At 44.0% G+C, this 18,517-nt stretch overlaps 1 protein-coding gene across 2 annotated transcripts in view; it reads left to right on the top strand.

Moving 5' to 3' along the window:
* LOC143995894 (uncharacterized) overlaps positions 1 to 18,517 on the top strand; it is a 52,598-nt gene that overhangs the window by 8,218 nt on the left and 25,863 nt on the right. For both annotated transcript variants that reach the window (XM_077490642.1, XM_077490643.1), the window contains exons 2-11: positions 878 to 1,282; positions 5,718 to 5,751; positions 7,498 to 7,620; positions 9,638 to 9,778; positions 11,207 to 11,332; positions 12,528 to 12,650; positions 12,736 to 12,858; positions 14,179 to 14,301; positions 14,714 to 14,836; positions 14,925 to 15,047. In XM_077490642.1, the coding sequence (XP_077346768.1) occupies positions 923 to 1,282; positions 5,718 to 5,751; positions 7,498 to 7,620; positions 9,638 to 9,778; positions 11,207 to 11,332; positions 12,528 to 12,650; positions 12,736 to 12,858; positions 14,179 to 14,301; positions 14,714 to 14,836; positions 14,925 to 15,047 (1,399 nt within the window). In that variant the 5' untranslated portion in view covers positions 878 to 922. The remainder of the gene's footprint in view (positions 1 to 877; positions 1,283 to 5,717; positions 5,752 to 7,497; positions 7,621 to 9,637; positions 9,779 to 11,206; positions 11,333 to 12,527; positions 12,651 to 12,735; positions 12,859 to 14,178; positions 14,302 to 14,713; positions 14,837 to 14,924; positions 15,048 to 18,517) is intronic.

Genomic DNA, 18,517 nt, shown 5'->3' with positions numbered 1-18,517 from the left:
ACATCACACAGTGGCCATCTTCCTCCCTGGAACATACAAATCTAAAGGGTTCCCAGGAACGTGTTCTTTTACACACCTTTACCTGCTGGCAGTGGCGGATGGTGCTCAAATATTTTTTTTTGGGGGGGGGGGAGAATCAATTGCAGCCTCACTGTGCCCATCGGATGCTGCCGCTGTGCCATCCAATGCTGTCACTGTGCCCATCTAATGCTGCAGCTGTGACCACCCCCCCCCCCCCCCACCCGCCCGCTCGTCGTCTGCCCGGCACTTACCCTGTCTCGGTGGGGCAGTGGATGACAGCGGTGAGCGGTGTCCTCCATTAGTCTCCTCCTGTCCTCTCCCGTCGGGCATCCAATCGCAGCGCCTGTCGTTTTTAGCCAATCAAGTAATGGATAACAGACCTGAGCACCTGATTGGCGGAGAGGCGGTTCAGTGTTAGGACAGCGAATAACCATTCGCTGTCCTAATGCACTTAGGTGAACTGCGAGCACCAAGCATGGCGCTTGTAGGACACCTTTTTTGACGCCTGTCAGAGCCTAAGGGTCTAATCAGGTGCTTCGAAGACAACTCCCGCTGTAATTTAGGCTCCGGGCGCCTGAATAGGGGGTGGCAGCGGCGGCCGTGGATAGATTCATGCAATGCATGAAGCTATCTATTGGTCACAGAGGGGGTGGCTGGAGAGAGGGGGCAGCCCCTCCGCCGTTATGGACGCACCGCAGCTGCCTGCTGGCTAATATGGAGGACCAGAAATGCTAAACAGCAGCTGCAGTCTACAGTCTGAGGATATGCACACATTTTCAAAGAGAAAAAAAAATTACTATATAATAAAAGCTTGTGCTATATTATATAATGAGAAGTATTGTCCCTCTCTCCACAGGGATCTCAAGAGGAATCTGTCCTGATCTCCAGCTCCATCGTATGGATGTCGGTATTGAGGGATTTCTCCAACAACAATATGAGGAATCCCCAGAGGATTCTACAAGTCCTGCTGCTTTTCTTGCTGGTGACGGTGGCCCAGAATGACCCCGCCCTAGAGGAGGACAATAACATCCAATCAGGGTCTATAATCCCCAGAGGATCCGATCGATCCACAGAGCAGGAGAGGGATGAATCATCCAGGCAATCCAATGACAATGGAAATCGGCCCTTGACCCGGGACCCTGGAAACGAGCTGCACACCGACCCTCTGACATCGGGGGCAGAAACTGGACATCGCAACCAGGGGCCACTGGAGAGGGGTCAGGATACTAGGGGTCCACTATATCTAACGCCCAATCAGAAAGTGAGTCGTCCCGTTCCCCCCCCCCCCCCCCCCGTGAACCAATAGTAGACTGGCAGGAAATGGGTAGAGGTTCAGGTGGCCACACTCCTTGCATCAACCATACATACAGAATAAGAACCTATGGGAGCATCTCAAAAATTTGAATATCCTCAAAAAGTTCATTAATTTTATTAATTCAACCGAAAACGTGAAACTCGTATATTTTATATATAGATCTGTTACACACAGAGTGATATATTTCAAGCATTTCTTTCTTTTAATTTTGATTATGGTTTATGGTGACAACCCAAAATTCAATATCTCAGAAAATTTGAATATTCATCAGACCAATAAAAAAAAAAAGGCTTTTTAATACAGAAATGTTGGCTTCGTGAAAAGTCTGTCCATGTACAGTATATTATGCACTCAGTACTTGGTCGGGGCTCCTTTTTTGCATGAATTACGGCATCAATGCGGCGTGGCATGGAGGTGATCAGCCTGTGGCACTGCTGTGGTGTTATGGAAGCCCAGGTTGCTTTGATAGCGGCCTTCAGCTCATCTGCAAAATAAATGAATGTAGTGGGTTGCTGCATGGCAAGTGAAGTTTAACCGCTTCCCGACCTGCGCACGACGATGTACGTAGGCAGAATGGCATGGACAGGCAAATGAGCGTACAGGTACGTCCCTTTGAATTTGCTGTCGTGCCATCGAGGGCACGCATGCCGGTCTGGACCCCCCGTGAGTCCGACCGCGGGTCCCACAGACTCCATTGCCGTGGGGATACCCATGATCGTCTCACGGGCAGATGCCGATGTAAACAGCATCTCCCTGTTCTGCCTAGCAACAAGTGACACTGATCTCTGCTCCCTGTGATTGGAGCAGTGATCTGTAAAACACAGCCACGCCCCCCCCCCCCCACAGTTAGAAACACGCCCCTAGGACACACTTAACCCCTACACTGCCACCTAGTGGTTAACCCCTTCGCTGCCAGTGTTATTTAGGAATCCGTGCATTTGTATAGCACTGATTGCTGTATAAATGACAATGGTCCCAAAAATGTGTCAAAAATGTCCACTGTGTCTGCCATAATGTTGCAGTCACAATAAAAATCACTGATCGCCGCCATTACTAGTAAAAATAAATGAATAAAAATGCTATAAAACTATCCCCTATTTTGCAAACGCTATAACTTTTGCACCAATCAATCGCTTATTGCGATATTTTTGGAAAAAAAAAATGTAGGATACGTATCGGCCTAAACTGAAAAAAAATGTGTTTTTATATATTTTTTGGGGGGGATATTTATTATAGCAAAAAGTAAAAAAATGTTTTGTTTTTTTTTCAAAATTTTTTTTTTTTTTTTTTTTGTTTTGTTTATCGTGCAAAAAATAAAAACCGCAGAGGTGATCAAATACCACCAAAAGAAAGATCTATTTGTGGAAAAAAAAGGACATAAATTTTTTGTTTGGGAGCCACGTCGTACGACCGCAATTGTCAGTTAAAGCGACGCAGTGCCGAATCGCAAAAAATGGTCTGGTCTTAAAGTGGTTAGAAGAGCTGCACCTTTTTTAAAAAAATATTAAAAGCCAGCAGCTACAAATATTGCAGCTGCTGACTTTTAATAATTTGACACTCACCTGTCCCAGAGTCCAGCGATGTCGGCGGCAGATGACGAGCAATTGTTCGTCTCTCTGCTGCCCCCGCCGTCATCCTCTGTCAGAGAATCGGGAAGTGAAGCATTGTGGCTTCACTGCCCGGTTTCCTACTGCGCATGCGCGAGTCGCGCTACGCGTCTCTACTGGTCCCCGCTGTGTCCTGGGAACTGTGTGTTTCCCAGAACACAACGGGGGGGGGGGGGGCATCTGCGGCGGTCTTGTCCCGGAAGTGGGTGCAGATACCTGGATTATCCAGGTAACTTCACCCCCCTGAAAGGTGCCAATTGTGGCACCGGACGGAGGGAGGGATCAGATGAGCGGAACTTCCACTTCAGGGTGGAGGTCCGCTTTAAGGACCAAGCCTCTTTCTAAAATTTGGTGTTTTACAAGTTAAAACAGTTTTTTTTTTTTTGCTAGAAAATTACTTAGAACCTATATAGAATATATATAAAATGGCGGCCGTTGAAATTCTTTCTGTCACACCGTATTTGCGCTTTTTTTTTTATATATATATATATATATATATATATATATATATATATATATATTCTGAAAGATAATTTTATGCGGAGTAAATTGATACCCAACATGTAACGCTTCAAAATTGCGCCCACTTGTAGATTGGTGACAAACTTTTACCCTTAAAAAAATCTTAGACCTCTCTGCTGCCTTCGACACAGTTGACCACTTTCTCCTCCTCGGCAAACTATACTCCCTTGGCCTCCGTTATTCTGCTTTATCCTGGTTCACCTCCTACCTATCTCAACACACTTTCAGTGTCACTTACAACTCCATCTCCTCCGCTCCTCTTCCTCTGTTGGGGTACTCCAAGGTTCTGTCCTTGGGGCCCCTCCTATTCTCGCTCTATACCTCTTCCCTGGGCCAGTTGATAACCTCCCATGGCTTCCAAAACCACCTCTACGCCGATGACACCCAGATCTATCTCTCCACTCCTCAACTCGCCCCCTTGATCTCCTCGTGGTTCTCAAACTTGCTGAATATCAGTATGGATGTCACACCACTTCCTCAAACTCAATCTTTCTAAAACTAAGCTTTTAATATTTCCTCCTTCCCGCTCCCCCCCATGACTTCACCATTAATATCAACAACACAACCATTGGTCCCTCCACACATGCCAGAGTCCTGGGTGTAATCCTTGACTCTGACCTCTCCTTCAGCCCCCACATCCAATCACTGGCTAAATCCTGCCACCTTCATCTCCAGAATTCGACTCTTCCTGACTGACACCACAAAGCAACTTATTTACTCCTTGATTATTTGCCACCTCGACTACTGCAACTCTCTACTTAATGGCCCTTAAGCAGGCTTCCCCCCCCTTCAGTCTATTATGAATGATGCTGCTAGACTAATACACCTCACTGATTGATCTGTGACCGCTGCTCCTCTGCCAATCCCTTCACTGGCTTCCCCTCCCCCACCGTATAAAATTCAAAATGCTAACCACAACATCGCCCCTATCTACATCACCAACCTCATCTGCAGATATCGCCCAAATCGAGAGAGCGCCCCCCCCCTCCTGAACCGTACCAGACCACATGCCCTCAACATTGGGAGGATGCTTTGGGGGTCTGTGTTCATGGGGACAAGGGTCTCATCCCTACAACCCTGGCCGGTGGTTGTGGGGGTCTGCGGGCGGGGGGCTTATCAGAATCTGGAAGCCCCCTTTAACAAGGGGACCCCCAGATCCTGGCTCCCCCCTGTTTTGAAATGGTAAGGAGGTGCAAAAGTACCCCTACCATTTAACAAAGAAAGTGTAAAAAATTGTTAAATAAGACAAACACACTTTTGAAAAATTCCTTTATTAAAAATAAAAAAAATAAAAATGATGTATGGGTGACCCCGCCCCCCCTCTGATGTAACGGAAACCTGCGTTAAAAAAAGTCATTGGGGAGCCCCTGGCTTCTCTCGCTATTGTCAGAGGGGGCGGGGTCAGGTGATGGGTGGCCCCGCCCTCCTAATATAAGAAACGTCAGGCGCTGGGCTCCCCGCAGTGTCTCCTCAGTGCAGACAGAAGATGGATGGATGGATGGACTGCGCTGGACTGAAATTTTAAAGTGAATCATTAAACTGTGTGAAAATATAGAATAAAGAATAAGGCGCTATACATTTATATGAACATGTATAGCACCTCATTCTTTATTTTATAATTTCACTATGCCATAATGTGGTGCAGGCAGTGCCAACCATGCCAATTCCATAACGCATGTGCTGCCTGCAGTGACAGTGCCACCCATGCTGCCAATGCCATAACGCATGTGCTGCCTTTAGAGACAGTGCCAGTTATGCTGCCATTGGCAGCATGGGTGGCACTGTCTCTGCAGGCAGCACATGCGTTATGGAATTGGCATGGATGGCACAAAATCTGACTTTTTTTTTTTTTTTTTTTTTTATTGGTCTTGTGTAGGGATGAGCTTTATGTTCAGGTCTCATGTAGTAATCTAATTTTCTGACATACAAAATTTTGGGTTGTCACTCGCTGTAAGCCATTATCATCAAAATGAAAAGAACGAAATGCTTAAAATATCTCTGTGTGTGTGTAACAGTTCTATATAAAATGAGTTTCACTTTTTGATTTGAATTACTGAAATGTACTTTATGATGAAATTCTAATTTTTTGAGATGCTCCTGTATACAGAGAATTACACCCGGCATACAGGACAAGAGAAGTGGTGCTGTGCACAGTCCATGCATACAGAATAAGAACAGATACTGAGAATTACAATTATAATTTCTAAAATGAGACGACATTCCAGTACTGACCCCCCTTCTACTTATTGCAGGTCATCAGCATTCCCAGTACTGATCATCAGGAAGGTGAGTACATTGTTTGAGTCATACTGTGAGTGGTATATGTCAGAGCTTTATACGGTAAATGTATAATAATAGCGTCTGACTCTGGGGGGATGTTTAGAGTGTAAGCTCCCCTGGTACAGAGACTGATGTGATTGGCTCAGTGTTCTCTATACAGCACCGCAGCATATGTCAGAGCTATATAAATGTATTATAATACCAATAGTGTGTGGTTGCGGGGGGAAACATTAGAGTGTAAGCTCCTCTGCTACAGAGACTGATGTGACTTGCTCAGTGTTCTCTGTACAGCACTGCGGTATGTCAGTGCTATGCCAATATGTTTTCATTTATGGTGTTTATTGTATTTTTACATCCTATTAACCACTTCCGGACCGCCGCACGCCGATATACGTCCTAACTTTGAAGAGGGATATCTTTGTTTTGGCGGCAGCTAGCTGCCATAAGCCCGGTATCCTCTTCTTCGACCGGTGGTTCGGTTTCCCGATAATAGTGGTCTCTGCGGTGGATTCGCCTCAAGATCACTTTTATCGGCAGTGGGAGAGGGGCCCACCCGCCACGCTCCGGTGTCCTCTGCCATTTACCGGAGCCGTCGGCGGCGATCAGATCCTTGTTCTTGCTGGGTATGGAGATGAGTGAGGGGAAGTTGGCCCCCTCCCGTCTCGATACCATTGCAGGGTGGAAGCATCATCAAAGCGTCACTTGTGCCCATACTTTTTTTTTTTTTTTTCTATTACAAGGGATGTTTACATCCCTTGTAATGGGAATAAAAGTGACACAATTTATTTTATTTTTATTTTTTATTTTTTTTTAAAAGACCAGTGTAAAAATAAAAGGTAAAATAGATGAGAAGGGGAACAAAAATTAAACTTTTGTCATAAAAAAAAAAAAAATTATTTTTTATTGCATTTTTGTGTAAATATGAGATCTGAGGTCTTTTTGACCCCCCCCCCCCCCCCCAGATCTCATATTTAGGAGGTCCTGTCATGCTTTTTTTTTCTATTACAAGGGATGTATACATCCCTTGTAATAGGATTGAAAGTGACACAATTTTTTTATTAAGACCAGTGTAAAAATAAAAGGTAAAATAAGAATTTTTATTTTTTAAATGGGCCCCTTCCCTCCGAACTCGTGTGCAGAAGCAAACCCACACGTGAGTAGCGACCGCATATGAAAACTGTGTTCAAACCACACGTGAGGTATCGCCGCGATTGGTAGAACAATAATTCTAGCCCTAGACCTCCTCTGTAACTCAAAATGTGCAACCTGTAGAATTATTATTTTTTTTTTTTTTTTTAAATGCCTATGGAGATTTTTAAGGCTAAGTTTATCGCCGGGCGCAAATTTTGAAGCATGACATGTTGGGTATCAATTTACTCCTCGTAACGTTATCTTTCACAATAAATAAAAAAAAATTGGGCTACCTTTTTACTGTGTGTGTGTGTGTGTGTGTGTGTGTGTGTGTGTTTTGTGTGTTTAATTTTTTATTTTTTTTATAAAAAAAAAAAAGTGCACTTGTAAGACCGCTGTGCAAATACAGTGTGACAAAGTATTGCAACCTATATTTTATTCTCTAGGGTGTTAGAGCCCCCAAATATATATATATATATATTAAAAAATTATATATATATATATATATATTAAAAAAAATTTTTTATATTAATATACCTATTTTTATTTTTTTTCAGTCCTTAAGTGGTTCATTTATTTGTTGTCTTTGGTGTGTGAACTATCAACTTGCATTTTCTACAGATGTCAATGAATGTGCAGCTGTGGAGCCACCTTGTGGATTATATGCTAACTGCACCAACACTATTGGTTCCTACATTTGCCGCTGTCATCTGGGTTTTCTAAAAGGGTCGCAGGGGTGTGAAGGTGAGGAGAACTTGACTATTCAATTCTATTGACTGTGAATTTTGATGTGACATTTACTTATCCTGGAGCTATAGCTTTAGTTATTATGGAGTTATGGACAAAATAAAAAAAAAAGGATATTTAATGATTCAGTCTGTCCGTAGAATAAACGCAGCTTTTTTTGGTTTTTTTTTTTTAGTCCTTCTAACATAGTTTTTAGTACCCGTTGATCCTGCCAATAGATCCATTTTTGAAATTGCATAAAAAATTATTTATTTCATTTGTGATTCATTTTACAGTGTAATGTGGGTCGTGCATTTATAAAAGTAAATAAAATAAATGCACGACCCACATTTCACTGTAAAATTAATCACAAATGAAATATTTTTTATGCAATTTCAAAAATGGATCTACTGGCAGTATCAATGGATATCAAACGATCTTAGATGGGGGCAAAAAAAAAAAAGTATATTAGAATATCTCTTGTGCTGGTCGAATGGTTTTTAATTGATTTTAACGCAAACATACCACAGTTGGCCACTAGATGGGGCTAAGTATTATATAAATTTCATTGACTCAAAGAAAAAAAAATACAGCAGTTGGCCACTACATTGGGCTAAGTACTATATGAATTTCCTATGTTAGCGCCGTGTGTTTGTGTGTTTGTTTTGTTTTTTTACCTCTTCTGGACTACCCAATGTGTGTGTGTGTGTGTGTGTGTGTGTGTGTGTATATATATATATATACGTCATTACTTTGACGTTGTATACTGTTGTTATGGCAGCAGCTAACTGCCATAACCCCAGTATTTATTTTTATTTTTTACACAGTGGGCGATTTGGCGTCTGATTAAAAGTGGTCCCGGTGCCAGATTCGCCAAGAGATCACTTTTTATAAGCAGCGGGAGAACTTCTTATAGCCATTTGTCCAGTGATTTTTATGAGAACACTACAGGGAATTGGCAACATTAAATGTAACCAATAGTGTTGGGAGCCCCTGTATCTCTTTATACAGAGGTCTCCAGGAAGGTTTCTTGAAGAAAATATTATTTATGTTGTTTTTTGAGCAGGTAAGAGGGAGAGAGATCTGCAGTTATAAAGGGGTAGGACAATGACCGCACCCTGGCTAATACAGCCTTAAAGCGGAGCTCCACCCTAAAGTGGAACTTCTGCTCATTGGAACCCCTCCGGCGCCCCAATTGGCACCTTTCAGGGGGGAGGGGGGTGCAGGTACCTGTACAGTACAGGTATCTGCACCCACTTCCGGCGTAGATATCCGCAGAATCTACGCCCCTTTCCGCTGGTCCCCCGCTGTCTGCTGGGAAACACACGGATCCCAGAGACAGTGGGGACCATCTTTATTGCGCAGCGAGACTCGCGCATGCGCAGTAGGGAACCGGGAAATGAAGCTGCAAGGCTCCACTTCCTGATTTCCCATAGCCAAGATGGCGGCGGCAGCACCCGAGAGACGATCAAGAGATCGGCTTCGGGTGCCGACATCGCGGGCGCGCTGGACGGGTAAGTGTCCTTATTTTAACAGTCAGCAGCTGCAGTATTTGTAGCTGCTGGCTTTTAAAAAAAAAAAAAAACGGCGGAACTCTCGCTTTAAAGAGTAAGTAAACCCTGATGGGTTTTACTTCCTCTTTATTTCCCTGCAAAGGTAAAGCATAATGGACTACTATGCATCACATAGTAGCCCATTATGTGTCCCTTACCTGACACAGGAGCCAGCGAAGTCACCGCTGTCCCCTTGTTGCACGAAGCGTCCATCTTTCTTCCGGGTATCGCGGCTCCGGCGCTGTGAGCAGCGATGACGTCACTCCGGCGCAAGTAAGTAATGCGCATGTGCGGTAGACAGCGGGGCTGATATTTCTGTAAATATCTCCTAAACCTTTTAGGTTTGGGAGATGTTTCTTGGACCTACAGGTAAGCCTTAATCTAGGCTTACCTGTAGGTCAAAGTGGTATGTAAGGGTTTACAAGCTCTGTGTTGAGATGTAATAGATAGAAGTGCCTCATTGTGTGTCCTCCTTCCATCAGATGTGGATGAGTGCCAGCTGGCAGAGGTGACGGGTCTGCAGGCCTGTCCCCCCCACTCCACCTGCCACAACACCATCGGTTCCTTCACCTGCACCTGCGATGGCGGCTTTGTTTTCTCTCTGGGAGGTAAAAGATGTGTCGGTAAGTACCAAGAGGAATTGGTGACTGTATGGGAGAAGCTTCTACAGTGCATCCAGAAAGTATTCACATTGCTTCACTTTTTCCACATATTATTATGTTACAGCAGCCTTTCTCAACCTTTTCAACACAGAGGAACCCTTGAAATAGTTCTCTGATCATCCCTGCTAAAAATGTGAAATCTACAATTAATTATACATCAGTGTGATGGTCAGTGGGAAGAATGGTCCTTACACTTGTGGTCATTGGGAAGAATTACCTCCTTACAGATGGCTAAAAAAGATCAATGGGCTCTTGGGAACAGTGGGAACTTATCTGAGAGGCAGAAATTGCCCAATGCTGAAGGAACCCCTAGCAACCTCTGGAGGAACCCTAGGGTTCCATGGAATCCTGGTTGAGAATCACGGTGTTGCAGCCTTATTCCAAAATTGATTAAATTCATTATTTTTTTTCCTCAAAATTCTACAAACAATACCCCATAATAACGTGAAAGAAGATTGTTGGAAATCTTTGCAAATTTATTAAAAAATAAAAAAGGAAAACTATCCCATGTACAGAAGTATCACAGCCTTTGCTCAATACTTTGGTGAAGCTCCTTTGGCACCAATTACAGCCTCAAGTCATTTTGAGTATGATGTTCCAAGACTGGCACACCTATTTTTGGGCAGGTTCTCCCATTCTTCTTTGAAGGATCTCTCAAACTCCATCAGGTTGGATGGGGAGCGTCAGGGCACAGCCATTTTCAGATCTCTCCAGAGATGTTCAATCGGGTTCAAGTCAATTATTATAATATTATATTTTTAGTTAGGTAGAAGTATCCATATTAATATGTTGATTTCTCTTCAGCCAGCAGGTGGAGCTCTAGTCTCCAGTTTCCATCTTTAGTATGATTACTTTTCAGCTGTGCTTTAGGCTGGGTTCACACTGCTGCGGGGGGAGATCCGGATGTGATTCGCACAGCAAATCACATCCGATCTCCGTAGCACTGCGAGTTCAGCCATACAGATAGTATGGCTGAACTCGCAGCTGTCCCGCAGCAAACTCGCACAGGACCCTTTTTTGGGTCCGCAACGGAATCGGATCGCATGGGGGTTCACACCATGCGATCCGATTCCTGTGCGAGTCGGCAGATCGCACTGCGATATGCCGACGGATCTGGGGGTGTCATTAACATAACATTGACACCCCCAGCCGTCCGCATAGGGCAGTGTGAACTGCCGGCGGGAGGTGAGCGATGCGGGAAAACGCCGCGGATTCGCGGCGTTCCCGCATCGCAATAGTGTGAACCTAGCCTTATACAGAATTCAATGAGGATAAGTCTTGGCATGTTGGTTGCTATTTCACTGTTCATTATGATTGGCTGGCTAATTATTTGGTTTGTGGTTTAGGAATCGGACTGACTAATTGTAATATGTGTTGTGATATGGACAGATGTTGACGAGTGCACGTTTGAGGAGAAATGCCGCCGGGAATTGGGCAACCTGTGTGTGAACACGGAGGGGAGTTATCGTTGCAGCTGCCATGCTGGATTTCGAGAACTGGGACTCTCTTGTGTCGGTGAGTGACCAGCACCTCCCCCCCCCCCCCCCCCCAGCATAGTGTTAAATAATGTGCTATATATTTCATACCTCCCAACATTTTGAGATGGAAATGTGGGACACCTACTGGCAAATGTATGTAGGTATAGGACACGCCCCCCTTTTTTTTTTTTTTTTTTTTTTTTTTTTTACCACTACTATTCCTTTTATTTTGGCTTTTAAAATGTACAAATGCAGCAATTTAGAGATCAGATGAAAGGTTTAGCACTAGGAAACACTTTTTGAAAGATAAAAAGTGCATTTTATATACAACTATAGAGATCAGACCAAAATGAGGGACAAATGAGGAGGAATGAGGGACAGAGGGCTCCAAATCAGGGACACTTGGGAGCTATGTATATTTGTTCAAGGGACCTCCTGGAAATAGTGGACATCTTTCCATAGAATCCCAACCTGTTATCGTCTTCTATAGAAGGTGGAAGAATGGTGAGCAGGTCCAGGACAAGGGGGGTGGGCAGAAGGGACACGTGCCTGGGATGCAGTGTTGACATGTGGAGAGGTGTACACTGGGAACTACAGCTGCTTCATTCTCTGGCTTCCTCACAGGAGTGAATGGGGGTAGGGTCTGCCAGCTTCACCCTGAGTACTTGATGACCTTGTCCTGGCATTGATGCTAAGCTCCAAATTGTTTGAGTTCAATACTGCTCCCTACATTCTCTACAAATACAGTGGTACCTTGGATTACGAGCATAATTAGCTTGTAATCCAAAGCACTCGTATATCAAAGCGTGTTTCCCCATAGGAATCAATGGAAACTCAGATAATTTGTTCCACGGTGATTGCTATTGTATGCAGTACCGTATGTGGCCAGAGGTGGGGGGTGCCAGAGACACTCGGTGAAGCTCTGAGCCGCTTGGATGCACTCAGACACTCAGAGGCTTGGAGACACTCGGGAACAAAGTGTTTGAGTGTCACCGGCACCTCTGGCCAAATGCGGTACTGCACACTCCAGAGGCTTCAAACCGAGTCGGTAGTTATAAAAAAAAAAGGCTTGTATTGCGAAAACGCTCGTAAACCGCGTTACTCGCAATCTGAGGTATTACTGCATTTATAATTGCATCTGCTGCTGTAAAAATTGTGGAAGAAAATGATAAATTCTTAGCAGCGGTTCATATATATATATATAACACTGTCCACCTGTTGCTCACTGACAGATCTAGACGAGTGTGCTGACAATCCATCCATATGTTCGGGGATTGGGGTCTGTGAAAACACGGTTGGGAGTTATCGCTGCGGCTGTCCTGCAGGGTTTCGTGGAAATGGGACTTTCTGTGAAGGTGGGTGTCCTAGTTGTGATGAGGTAGCTGTGTGTTTGTATGGATAATATTATACTATAGTTCTAATGCCTTTATTATAAAACAGATGAGAACGAGTGTTCTTCTGGTAAAAATACCTGTGACACGAACGCTCGATGTGGAAATGTAATCGGATCTTATTTCTGCCAATGTTATCAGGGGTTCAATGGAGATGGTCACACCTGCTTTGGTAAGAATCTAATGCCTATCCAGCCTCTACTGATTTATTATAATGTATATATCCTGCACCTCACCTGTCCTCACTCATCAACCTCTACTTACCTTTATACTTCACCTGTCCTCACTTCTTATCCTCTACTTACTTAAGACTTTATCTGACCTCACTCATCATTCTCTACTTACCTTAGACCTCACCTGTCCTCCCTCATCATTCGCTACTTACCTTAACCTCCCCTGTCCTCACTCATCATCCTTTACTTACCTTTTAGACCTCACCTATCATACTCTACTTACCTTAGACCCCACCTGTCCTCACTCATCCTCTACTTACCTTAGACCCCCCCCCCCCCTCATCATCCTTTACTTACCTTAGACCTCACCTGTCCTCACTCATCATCCTTTACTTAGCTTGGACCTCAATTTACCTTAGATCTTGCTCATCATCCTTTACTTACCTTAGACCTCACCGGTCCTCACTCATCATCCTCTACTACTTATTCTACATATCGCTTGTCTTCCCTTATTATCCTCTATCTCTTACTCCTGACCGGTCTTCACCCATCATCCTTTATCTACCCTGCTCCTCACTTGTCCGTACTACAACCCATTTGATGTCACTCATTATCCTTTGTCTGTCCTACAGCTCACCTGTCTTCACTCCTCATCCTCTATCCACACCTCACCTGTCCTCACTCACCATCTTCTGTCTACTGTATCTATCCTACACCTCACTTGTCTTTGTTATTTTCCTCTGTCTTTCCTACACTTCACCGGTCTTCATGCATCATTCTCTAGTTACCATACTCCTCACCTGTTTTCACTTGTTCTCCGCTATCTATTCTACTCCTCATATGTCCTTGCTCATCATACTCTATCCACACCTCACCTGTTCTCATTCATCATCCTCTATCCTACACCCCATCTGTAGTCACCCATTAACCTTTTTTCACACCTCACCTGTCCTCATTCATCATCCTCTATCCAGCCTACACCCCATTTGTCCTTACCTATTAACCTCTATCCGCATCTCACCTGTCCTCACTCATCATCCTCTATCCACACCTTACCTTTCCTCACTTATCATCCTCTGTCCATCCTGCACCTCACCTGTCCTCGCTCATCGTCTTCTATCCGCACCTCACCTGTCCTCGCTCATCGTCTTCTATCCGCACCTCACCTGTCCTCGCTCATCGTCTTCTATCCGCACCTCACCTGTCCTCGCTCATCGTCTTCTATCCGCACCTCACTTGTCCTCGCTCATCGTCTTCTATCCATCCCACAACTCTCCATCTTTGCCAACTACTCATTCCTTCTATTTCTAATATTTCAGATATTGACGAGTGCTCTCTAAGTAACGGTGACTGTGAGCATCTGTGTGTGAACCAGGCTGGAAGCTTCCAGTGCCAGTGTCCCCCGGGGTACCAGCTGGAGGAAAATGGCAGGAACTGTACAGGTATGAGAAGATCTTGGTGGAAACTAATGATCGGTACTTTGTGGAGTTTTGTGTTGAAACTGTGTGCAGGAAAACCCATGGAAATATCTCTGCCTCCTGTAATTTTACAAGCCAATGCAATATAATTATGGCCATCTAGTGGCCATAATGTGGTATATTCCCTACATACACAAATCAGGAAAGTACTGCACTATGGCCACTAGATGGAGGTGATAATTACAGGAAAGAAACATATTAGGCACAATATGGCGATTATTCGTGTTATGCAAAAGCTTGAGACAATTCTACAGTGAATATTTCTGTAACTAGAACCCTTAATGATATCACCAGTTTAAAAAAAAAAAAAGTTTGTATGTGGCTGTGCTACTGATTGATTCTTGTGTGTTTTTGTGTTTTTTTTTTTTTTTGTCAGATATTGATGAATGTCAGAGTGAAAATGGCGGCTGTCAGCAGATCTGCAGGAACACAGACGGCTCATATGAATGTGCGTGTCGGGTAGGCTTTCAGCTCCACGTGGACCTCCGTCAGTGTGCAGGTAGAGAATCGGTCCCTGTATGTGCCAGTTATTAAATTCATGGCCAATCATTGTTTGATATTGACTGTGTAACTTTTGTTTCTCACAGACTTTGATGAGTGTAAGATCGAAAATGGGGGCTGTTCACATGACTGCAACAACACAGAAGGAGCGTTCCAGTGTCTCTGCCCTCTTCACCAGGCCTTGGCCAAAGACCTGAAGACCTGCATCAGTGAGTATTTCAATCTGGGGTAGCACCCCTCTGGCACCCCAAAGGCAGGATAGCACCTCCAGAGGCAGGGGTGGGCCAGCACTTCACCCCAGGGCCAATGGGCAGACCAAGAAATGGTTATTGGGTACCATTCACGTTCATCATTTATTTATTGCAGAACGGTTAAGATGGTGAGGGTTAGGGGTCCCAGATAACGTAGCAGACTTGTAGACAAGATCAATGTCCAGCTTCGCAGAGTCCGAACCTTTAAGCCGAATCGGCAACACAACAAGCTCCTTCCCAAAATTTTGCGAGTCACCAGACCCTTCTGAGAGACCGGCCGCCTTCCTGGTTCTCTCCAGCAAGGGGTCTCTTCCTTAGCACAGCTTCCTCCAGACCAGGCAGGACAGCTTCAGGACCACTTCAGCATACGTTAGGCCCAAAAACATGCTATTGGGCCTAACAGGAAAAAGCAGAGCTTCATCCAGCAGCACCTCCCTAGGCCTCAACCCAGGGGAAGAGAGAGAGAGCACATGGCCTGTGCCAAATATTTATATATAGGGGTGAGTGAAAAGTTTACCTGTGCAAATCAAAATTAGAAAAATAAAAAGGTAAAATTAAATATTTGAAAGCTGTGTGCAATAAATGGGAAGCCTAGTAAGTGTTGGAGCAGAAGCAAGGACTTCATAGTCTAGTCTAAATCGTACAAATAGAAAGGACCTCAAGATCTATATCTGTGAATCCTAGTGCAGAGATAAGAACCCCAAAATCTATATCCGTAAGTCAGACCAGAAACAAGAACCTTGGTATCTTATCGGCAAGTCCTGGACCTGGAGGCAAAGATGTCAGGATCTATATAAAGAAGTCCTATAGAAGAGACAAGGACCTCAGGCTCTATGTCAGTAAGTCCTATGACAAAGACAAGGACCTCATGCTCTATATCTGTAAGTCCTATAATGGGGACAAGGACCTTGGGATCTATATAAGCAAGTCCTAGAGCAGAGCCAAGAACCTCCGAACCTATATTAGTAAGTCGCACACCAGAGGAAAAAGAAACCAGGATCTATATCAATAAGTCCTATATCAGAGGCAAGGTCCTCAGTATCTATATCAGTAAGGGCTAGGGCAGAGACAAAAACCTCAAGATCTATTTCAGTAAATCCTAGACATGAGACGAGGTCCTCCAGGATTTATGTCAGTAAGTCTCATAACCGAAACAAGAACCTTGGGATCTGTATAAAATAAGTACTAGGACCTCAGGATATGTATCAGTAAGTCCTATAACGGAGACCTCAAAATCTGGATAAGTAAGTCAGATAATGGAGACAATAAACTTAAAATCTATATCAGTAAGACCTAGAATAGACACATGAACTTTGGGCTCTGTATCAGTAAGTGCTAAAGCAAAGGCGAGTGCCTCACGACCTATATTGGTAAGACCAGAGACAAGAAACCTCAGGATCCATATCAGTAAGTCCTAGACCAGAGACAAGGACCTCAGGACATACATTAATATGTCCTATAACAAAAAGAAGAACCTTGGTATTTGGATCAGTAAGTTCTAGGGATAAGTAGATAAGCACCTCGGAATTTATTTTAGTAAATCTTAGACCTGGACAAAGACTTCAGAATATATATCATTAAGTAGTATTGCAGAGGCCAGGATCTCAGGCTCTTTATCAGTAGGACCTATAACAGACAGAAAAACCTCGGGATCTATTTTGTAAAGTGCAAGAGCCAACATAAGGACCTTGCAATGGACCTTGGTAACTGTATCTGTAAGCTCTAAAGCAGAGGCAAGGACCTCAGGATCCATATCAGCAATTTAGTCCTAGAGCCAACACAAGGACCTTGAGATGGATCTTGGGATCTGTATCAGTAATTACTACAACAGAGACAAGGGCCTCGGGATCTATTTTCATAAATCCTAGACCTGGGACAAGGGCCTCAGGATCTATATCAGTAAGACCTATAACGGAGACAAAAAACTTGGAATCTTTATTGGAAAGTCCTAGAGCCAGCATAAGAACCTAGTAATGGACCTTGGGAACTGTATCTGTAAGTGCTAGAGCAGAGACAAGGACCTCAGGATCTACAGTATATCAGTGATTATTTCTAGAGCCAACCTAATGACCTTGAGATGTGTATCAGTAAGTGCTAGAGCAGAGACAACGACCTCAGAGTCTATATCAGCAGAACCTATGACAGAGACAAACTTCAGGATCTGTATTGGAAAGTCCTAGAGCCAACACAAGGACCTTGAGTTTGACATTGAAATCTGTACCAGTAAGTTCTAGACCAGAGGCAAGGACCTTGGGATCTACATCAGTAAGACACAAAAAACTTGGAATCTATATGGGAAAGTCCTAGAGCCAGCATAAGAACCTAGAAATGGACCTTGGGAACTGTATCCGTAAGTGCTAGAGCATAGACAAGGACCTTAGGATCTACAGTATATCAGTAATTATTCCTAGAGCCAACCCGAGGACCTTGAGATTGACCTTTTGGATCTGTATCAGTAAGTGCTAGAGTGGTGACAAGGACCTTGGGATCGATTATCAGTAGAACCTAGAACAGACAAAAACCTCAGGATCTGTATTGGAAAGTCCTTGAGCCAACACAAGGACCTTGAGATGGACATTGGGATCTGTATCAGTAAGTGCTAGAGCAGAGTCAAGGACCTCAGGATCTATATCAGTAAATGCTAATTTTAGGATCATCTAATATACATCAGAATAGACACAATGTCCTCAGGACCTTCTTTAGTACTGTAAATACTACAGCAGACAAGGAGATTGAGGGGTTAGTTTTGGTGCACAGGAGGGAGACCTCAGGACTTGTGTCAGTAAATCCTCTACTCTGAGTTCTTGATCTTTAAAGTTCAGCGTTTGACATCTTTGGATTTAGAAAGTTACATAGGTTGAAAAAAGACACATGTCTAATGCCGCGTACACACGGGCGGACTGTATGGCGTACTTAGTCCGTCGTACAATCCGACGGACAGTCCGTCATACTTTCGAATGAACGGACTTGACCACACACGGATACCCAAACAGTCCGTCGAAAGCTTGCGCGATGACGTGTACAGCACGTACGACGGGACTAGAAATAGGAAGTCCAATACACAGCAATGCAACCTTCCGCCATGTAAATCCTTTCTGAGCATGCGCCATTCTTAGTCCGTCGAACTAGCCTACTGACGAGCGGATTGTCCGCTGAAACCAAAGTACGACGGACAGAATTTAGAAAAATCCGAAATACTAAGTACGCCATACAGTCCGCCCGTGTGTACGCGGCATAACATGTCTATTGAGTTCAACCAAAATCCAAAAATACAATTAGAACCCACATCCTCGAACCCTGAACCCCCATGTTGATCCAAAAGAAGTCCTCTGAGAATCAAAAATTGGAACATATACAAGATGTGCAATAGAAAATGTAAAACTAGCAGCTACCTTTTTTTTTTTTTTTTGTTTCATATTCTCCACCCA

The sequence above is a fragment of the Lithobates pipiens genome, unplaced genomic scaffold (assembly GCF_037356315.1).
Source record: "Lithobates pipiens isolate NorthernLeopardFrog02 unplaced genomic scaffold, aLitPip1_a1.2 Scaffold_19, whole genome shotgun sequence".
NCBI lineage: Eukaryota > Metazoa > Chordata > Amphibia > Anura > Ranidae > Lithobates > Lithobates pipiens.
Note: the sequence above shows the minus strand (reverse complement) of the source record. Positions and strands in the feature narration are given on the sequence as shown.